At 44.6% G+C, this 8,415-nt stretch overlaps 1 protein-coding gene across 1 annotated transcript; it reads left to right on the forward strand.

The window, feature by feature from the left end:
* The first annotated feature begins 6,594 nt into the window (after positions 1-6,594).
* Positions 6,595-7,966, forward strand: LOC132212742 (serine/threonine-protein phosphatase PP1-gamma catalytic subunit A-like). The gene has a single exon (XM_059658739.1). It carries the CDS (start codon positions 6,616-6,618, stop codon positions 7,579-7,581), a length of 966 nt encoding a protein of 321 aa, XP_059514722.1. The 5' UTR covers positions 6,595-6,615; the 3' UTR covers positions 7,582-7,966.
* The last annotated feature ends 449 nt before the right edge of the window (positions 7,967-8,415 follow it).

Below are 8,415 nucleotides of genomic sequence, written 5' to 3' on the forward strand. Positions count from 1 at the left end.
ACGAGGGGAACAACCAGTCGCTATGACACCCACTGCAGCCAGCGAACCAGTCAGATTGGGGGGGTTGGGCAAGCCAGCCAGCCAACCTCCCACGTCCCCTTCTCCCAGCCGGCCCTCCCCCTGATCGGCGCCCCCACCCCAATCAGGGGCAGGGCCAGCCGGCCACCCACCTGCGGCCCCTGCCCCTGGCCAGCTCCACCCCGATGGGCCCCACCACCCCAATCGGCCCACAGCCCCTCCCCGCAGCCAGCTGCACCCCTGATCGGACCCCACACACACACCAATCAGGGGTGGGGCCGGCTGGCCCACCGCCCACAGCCCCTCCCCAATAGGGGGCAGGCCCATCAGCCAATTGCTCACAGCCCCTCCCCCAGCCAGCCCAGCCCTGATCAGCCCTGATCAGCCTAATTGGGGTCGGCCAGCTGGCCAACCTCCAGCCATCTCCTCCTCCTGACAGGCCTGGCCCCAGTCCACCAATTGGGGCTGGGCTGGCCACATCCCACCCATGCGCAAATTCGTGCACTGGACCTTTAGTATTGTAATAAAAATTAGGTGAAATGTGGTCTCTCTCTCAAAATATCTTATTGTATTCACCTGTTCACTTAAAGAAAGCATTTTATGGCTTCTCTTTGGCATATCTGAATTGCCAGCATCACTACTCTTGTGCTTTTGGGTCATTAGTAAGTAAAATAAGGGTGACTTGAACACCAGCACTGAGATACCACGACAGTGGCCTAATAACCAAGATGGGACTGTGATTGACAGGTGCGGTGCATGTACAGTGTGGAGACACTGGACAAAGGGACAGAGCACACAGCATGAGATTTCATTACACTACTCTGCATGGTGTGCAAGTTAAAACTTATGAAATTTTTATTTCTGGAATTTTCATTTTAATGTCTTCAGACTTCAGTTGACTGCAAGTAACCAAAACTGTGGAAAGAGTCCTGGCTGGTGTCGCTCAGTAGTTAAAGCATTGGCCCATACACAGACCGGTCACTGGTTTGATTCCTGGTCAAGGGCACCTACCTGGGTTGCACGTTTGATCCCCAGGCCCCGTTGGGTTCATGCAGGAGGCAACCAATCGATGTGTCTCTCTCACATCATCAGTCAATGTTTCTATTTCTCTCTCTCTCTCTCTCTCTCTCTCTCTCTCTCTCTCTCTCTCTCTCTCTCTTTCCCCCTCCCCTTCCCTCCCTTCCTTCCACTCACTAAAAAAAAGAATTAATGGGAAAAATAGCCTCGGGTGAGGATTAACAAAAACTGCAGACAGAGACACTGCGGGTAAGGGGCACTGCTGCAGTAGCCATGTTCTCTCTGAAGGGGCATCTCTGACTTCAGCTGGAATGGCAGCAGGCTATTAAATGCCACCCACCTTTCCTACCAGTGTCCCTTAGTTATTAGGAAATGTTCATTTGCATACACAATCTTGAACTCAGAAGTAAGAGTCTTCAGAAAGTCAAATGACAGAAGGAAAAAATGAGGAATAAAGAAAGAGCACAATGGTAAAAAAGGAAGAAAGGGGTCTGAAAAAAAAAGAAGAAAAATAAAAGATGAAAGAAAAAATGGTGGGGCGGGGAATAATTATTCAAATACTTGCTGAGCAACTACTGCACAACAGATGCTGCACCAGGCAATAGAGATAATGTGGTGGGGAAAACAGTCGTGGTTTCTGGCCTCATGGAGTACAATTTAGTAGCAGAAAAAGACATTACTTAAACAACCACACAAAGAAATGCAAAGTTGAAATTCTGACAAGTGTTTTGAAGACAGAGTATATGATACCCTGAGTACATTTAACAGAAATGATACTGGGAAGTCTTCTGTAAGGAATTGATAATGAAGCTGAATTTAAAGGGAGCAAAGGTTTGAGGATGGAGACACCTCCAGGCAGTGGGACTGGCATATACAAAGGCCCTGTGGTAAGAAGAGTAGTGAGAGAGTAGGAGCAAAAGAAGGTGGGGAGTGTCTGGAACAGAGAGAATTTGGGAGAGTACAGCATGCCGAGTGAGCCTGGAGGAGTAAGCTTTCATTCAAGCATTTGCATCTTCTTACGAAGAACAGTATAACCATCAAAAGTTTTAAGCATAAGAGTAGCATGATCTCCATTTACTGAGCAGCTAACACAGCCACCGTTATGGGCCCGCCCCTCTGTCCACACTCCTCCGCACTCGCCTCACTCACCCCATCTGCCAGGTAAGCTTCACCTTTCATCCAGCCTGCGAGGCTTACTCTCAATTTAGGGTTTTGCATTTGGGGCTCCCCCTGCCTAGAACCCTCTTTCCCACATGTCTCACCCCTCACTTCACCTTAGATCTCTACTCAAAGGTCCTCTCAGACAAACCTTTTCTAAAAATGCAAACTTAGACCTATAGATCCCACTGCTCTTTATCCTCATAGCTTGCTTGATACAGTTTCACTATTCTCATCACTAGTAGAAATTATGTTCTAAATTTGTTAGTTTTATAACACATCTATGTGTATAGATCCACACAAACAGAATTCAGCTGCAGGAAGGCAGCATCTGGACTGCGCACACGGCCTGTTACACTGCAGTGCTCCCTAAGTGCTCAGTGAATGTTTCCAAAGAATGAGTGCTGATTGTCACTTAGATTACAATCACACAAAAGACCAGTCCTTTGGCCTGGTCATTTTATTATCTGCATTCTCTCCATGGCTGCACCAAACAAGAGAGCCTTGAATTTTAGAAAGAATTGTCAATCAGAAATCTCTACTTACTTTTCCTAGTTGCATCAGAACTCAATGAAACACGGAGAAAAGCATGAATATGAGATTATTCTACATCAGGCACATGAAAGAGGAGATATTTGCAAGTATGCAGGTAGGACTGGTAGGATTAGAGATACTGTTTGCAAAAACAGTGTGGCTGTCCTAATTGAAAAATACCAAAGAAAAAGAACTAATTGTATCACCAGAGGCTAGAAGAGGGAAAAAGTCGACAAATATTGTCCTTATGTCACTGAAAAGCAGCATGGAGAAGAGTTATCTCAAAGAACCAAGGCAATTAAATACAGTGAACATTTATGAAGTGTGTATTTATTCCTTAAGATTTTATGGCGCATATTAATATACAAAGCACCATAATAGATGTTGGGGCAAAAGTTAGCCATACTACTAGACACATTCTATAATATTGAGAAAGGAAGAAAGTTTTAAACTCTGGTTTTGTATAGGCAATTAAGGGGAAAGGGTGAAGAGTACAATCCTTAGAGAAATAGATTGCCATGGGACTGGAGAGAGAAGGAGAAATAAAAGTAATCTCCTCCCAGGTTAACATTAGGACCCAATGCTCCTATAAACTAAGAAATAACATTCAATAAACGTATCTGTTTGTTTTTTAAGGCAGATAAAACAAAACCAGCATCTTGTTCATGGAAAACTCTTAAATTGTCTTCATGAGGGCGGGAGGAAGAGGGAAAGGAATGCAAGAGGAAGGAATGCTTATGATTGAAATTTGTGAGCAGTAAAGAATACTTTGCTTGATCTTCTAATTTCTCTTTGCACACAATGAGCTCAAAAGGGCTTACCAGAATGGACCTGATACAGAGGCAGTGACCACCAGACTCTATGTTCTGATAGAAGAATTGTAAAAATCATACCCTGAATTCCCATGTTGAGTTACTTTTTTTAAAAAAATATGTTTTTATTGGGTTCAAAGAGAGTGAGAGAGAGAGAGAGAAACATAAGCATTGATTGGTCGCCTCCCACACACCCCTACTGGGGATTGAGCCAGCAAAGCAGGCATGTGTCCTGACCAGGAATTGAACCTATGACCCCACTGGTGCATGGGTCAATGGTCAACCACTGAGCCACACCGGCCGGGCAAATCACAGTTTAGGTGAAAATATTGAGGTCTTCTATTAAAATGCAAACATTTTAATTATTATAACAATTGCCTTGTTAAGAGTGTGGCCAATGGACCAGAAACATCAGCTTCACCTCAAAGTCAACTTACAGATGCAGAAAAACAGGCCTCATCCAGACTTGCTAAATCAGATTCTGCATTTAATAAGGTCTCTGGGTAAACTTACATGAACAGGAAAACACCTGTGTGTATATACACATACATACATACATACATACATAAATATATTCTCTAAGAAATTAATTCAGTGAAATATTGTCTTTACTGGTAATACCTAGAACATTTTCACACTATCCTAAGAAGAGCACAGAATTCTGGAATAACTGAGAACAAACAAATGCAGTATTTGTGAATTAGGAGTGACAGAAAAGTGATGAATCTTGGGACATGGGCAAAACGGTACACCTGAGTCTGAGACAAGAGTCAGATTCATTTACAGAACCAGGGTCTGAGAGTGAGCATGAGCGCCTGTGCATGGGGTCGGGATGAAGTAGGAAAGGGAGAAGGAGGAGGAATGAAAGGGGGATGAAAGGGAAATGAAAGAATATTACTTTCTAATTTTCTTTATGGATTTCCCTGGTTTTATGTATTTACCAACAGATTTGCTTCAGGCGATCATTTTACAATAAATCAACTGCTCCCTAATATGCCCACACATTTTAGAGAGGGTAGGCAAGGCGTAAATCACCACAGCTTCGGGGTTATCTGGCTTCTACTTCTCTCTGGGCTACTGACCAGCTCAGTTCTCCAAAAGAGGGCATTTCGCCTTGAGGTTTGTACTGTAAGCACTATACCATGGTTTCCAGCTACACGTGACCCCTAGTGGCAGCTTACCAATTCATGCCAAATGAAAAAAAAAATGGCACGAAGGAGTTTGAACTGATGTAGTGGAGAATATACTCAGCATGGATGTATACATCAACAAACTCCACATATGTTCATACATGTGTAAACACATGTACTAGCTGTACATACTTTTCTAAAGTCACCTCTAAAATTTCATTAACTTTTCACTTACATGTTAACCTGTTGCCGCTCTCAGTGAAAGAAATCAATGTAAATTGTCTATGCCTCTATGTGTGGAAAACATATTAGTGCAAAGGAAACCTTTCCTCCAGAAAGTACACAAGGAGAGTTGTCTCATGAGTAGAGTGGAGCATCATCCCAACAAGTTTGTATACCAGCATAAGCATCTCCCAACAAGTCCCCCAAATCCCAGGGAGTTATCCCGTAAAAACTGTATCTCATTTAACAGCACATGGTGGAGACTTGGTTCTGTTGAACTGGTAGGGTTAACTATACAATGCTTTGGAGATTTGTCCTTTTCAAATACTCTGATGAAAATTTTTTTGTTAACTTCATGTTTTTATGAGAGTAGGATTAGCAACCATCATCTAAATTGTTGTCAGCACTGATACAATGCAATGACATAGGATTAGGCATGAAGGAACGGAGCACCCATTATACCTGGATTGGCTGAAGTGCGAGCCAAGTTTAATGCATGATGTCCCTGGTTATGCTTGGCAGTGAATATAGAGATTAAACCCAAAGCCTCTGTTCTTTCTGCAAGTAACCATCCATACTGGAAAGAGTGAATGGACCAAAGTGGTTTCCACAAGACAACCCACAAGAATTCTGTCTTGAGAAATGGTCTTAGCTTCTTACCATTCATTGCAAGATCTAATGTTCCCAGCTATGGCTTCTGAAGAACTCCCTCGTCCTGTCACTTCACCATCTGGAGAAAACCTGCCGAGTAAATATCCCACTGCATTTTTTCTACACTTTCATTCTTTCAGTGGTGTACCTATGAACATGACCACAGATACTCTCCATTTATTCGTCAGAGGCAGAAGCCTCGAGCTCCCGATCCACGTCTTCGCAGCTGCTGAGCCATGCTATTTCGTAAGCTATGCTCGTTTTAATTTGCTGCTCAGCCCAATTCTACAATCGCGAAAACCTGGGTAGCAGCATGACCTGCTGGTCTAGACACCAGCCTGGGCATCAGGAACTCGGGGTTTAAATTCCGTCTCTGAGACACGTTCGCTCTGAAGATGTGAGCCGCCCTAGGGAAGCATGGACCGTGGCGACCAAACAAGCCAGCCCGGAACCACTGTGGCTGTGCGCTACCACCAGCAAACGCTCCTGCGCTGTGCTCAGGGCCCTGCTCAATCATCTTCTAATTCAGGTCCCGGCTGACACAAAACGCGCAGGGAAAGACGAAGGGCGCGTGGCCCAGCTTGCCCTGGAGTCCGAATGACTTCGCTCAGAGTTCAGGAGGCGCAGGCGGCAAGGGGAAGACTTCAAGGTCCATGGTCTCACCTTTCAAGCCGGTGACTTTATAGAAGACCAGGCTGTCGGTCTTCCTGTGTCGACAATTCTCTCTGGGAAGGCCAATGTCACCTCTAAGCGTAATAATGGCCCCACCGTGAGGGACGCACCGTGAACATCCTGAATGCGATGGATACGTCAAAGCGAACAAGGGTGATAGAAGCAGCCTGTGCCTGAAATTCTTTACAGCTCACACAGGCTGCGACAGAAGGGATGACTCTCCAGGTTCCCGTGGAGAGAGGAGGAAGCAGGGCTCGGGGCGGTTGGGGGGGACCCGCTGGGGGCTGTTGTCGCCGCGGCAGCCTCTGTGTTCGCGGCGTGGGAAAGGGGATGTGAGTCCCCCGGGCGCGAGCCACTTCGCGTGGGGTTGGGGGTGGGGGGGGGGTGGCGGGGGGAAGGCGATGGCGGATGTAGACAACCTCAACGTCGACAGCATCATCCAACGGCTGCTGGAAGTGCGAGGGTCCAAGCTTGGTAAGAATGTCCAGCTGCAGGAGGATGAAATCAGAGGACTGTGCTTAACATCTCAGAAGATCTTTCTGCACCAGCCCATCCTGCTAGAGCTGGAAGCCCCGCTCAAAATATGTGGCGATATCAATGGGCAATACTATGATTTGCTCCGACTCTTTGACTTCGGTGGTTTCCCGCCAGAAAGCAACTACCTGTTTCTGGGGGACTACGTGGACAGGGGGAAGCAGTCGCTGGAGACGATCTGCCTCTTGCTGGCCTACAAAGTCAAATATCCCGAGAATTTTTTCCTTCTCAGAGGAATCCACGAATGTGCCAGCATCGATCGAATTTACGCATTTTATGATGAGTGTAAAAGAAGATACAACATTAAACTATGGAAAACTTTCACAGACTGCTTTAAGTGTTTACCGATAGCAGCCATCGTGAATGAAAAGATATTTTGCTGTCATGGAGGTTTATCACCAGATCTTCAATCTATGGAGCAGATTCAATGTATTACGCGGCCAACTGATGTGCCAGATCAAGGTCTTCTTTGTGATCTTCTGTGGTCTGACCCCAATAAAGATGTCTTAGGCTGGGGTGAAAATGACAGAGGGGTGTCCTTCACATTTGGTGCCGAGGTGGTTGCAAAATTTCTGCAGGAGCATGATTTGGGTCTTATATGTAGAGCCCATCAGGTGGTTGAAGATGGATATGAATTTTTTGCAAAGAGGCAGTTGGTCACTCTGTTTTCTGCACCCAATTACTGTAGTGAGTTTGACAATGCAGGTGCCATGATGAGTGTGGACAAAACATTAATGTGCTCTTTTCAGATATTAAAGCCGGCAGAGAAGTGGAGTGCCATGAGACCCGCAACAACTCCAAGGGGTATGATCACAAAGCAAGCAAAGAAATAGATATAATTTTGACGCTGCCTAGCTGGGACTTGTAACATATAGTATATAACCTTCCTTTGTAAAACTGTAATGTGTGTTGGTCAGCTTGCTCAAATAGTGTGTTTGTGGGACCCTCCCTTCCATTTTTTCAGTTAATGAATGGCATTTGCTGGTTATCACAGCAAATGAAAGACTTCACTCCCAAGAAAAACAGTTTTGTTTTTTAATTCTCTCTTCCTTTTTGCAAGCAAGTTTAATGATGGTGTTAAAGCTGTGCACCCCAGACAGTTTATCCTGTCTAAGGGGTAAGTGCACAATTGACTTTCTTTTTTCAATTCAGTACAACCCACAAATGATGGAAGTGCTCATTTTCTTTAGGATATAAAGAGAGCCCTAGGGCGCTCAGTCTGTATGTTATTGTCGCAAAATGCATATTATTGATACAAATCACTGTGAACTTTTTTTAAAGACTCCGTTTCAAAGGGATTGCTTATTTCTCTCATTGTCTTGTCAGGCACAAACTAGTTTTATAGCTATCAACAGTAGGAGTAACTTTCAACCTTGCCAGCATTGCTGGTCTAATGCATGTTTAATTAAAGCACACTTTCCTCTGCCATATACTTAAAATGACAATTAAAGCCATTTTTAAAATGTTTGTGACTTTCCTAAAGCCAAAGTGTCTGTTGAAATATGTATTGACACACCCCCAAGTACAAGGAGGTGTGGTTGTGTACCCATGCCACCTTCTTGAGGATTCAAAACCAGGTGTTTGAGTTTGAATAGCAATTAGTAACATAGTGCTGTTTAAGCTATTAATGATTACAGTTAATAACATTTTGCACATTTTCCATACAG

The sequence above is a fragment of the Myotis daubentonii genome, chromosome 11 (genome assembly GCF_963259705.1).
Source record: "Myotis daubentonii chromosome 11, mMyoDau2.1, whole genome shotgun sequence".
NCBI classification, from domain to species: Eukaryota; Metazoa; Chordata; class Mammalia; order Chiroptera; family Vespertilionidae; genus Myotis; species Myotis daubentonii.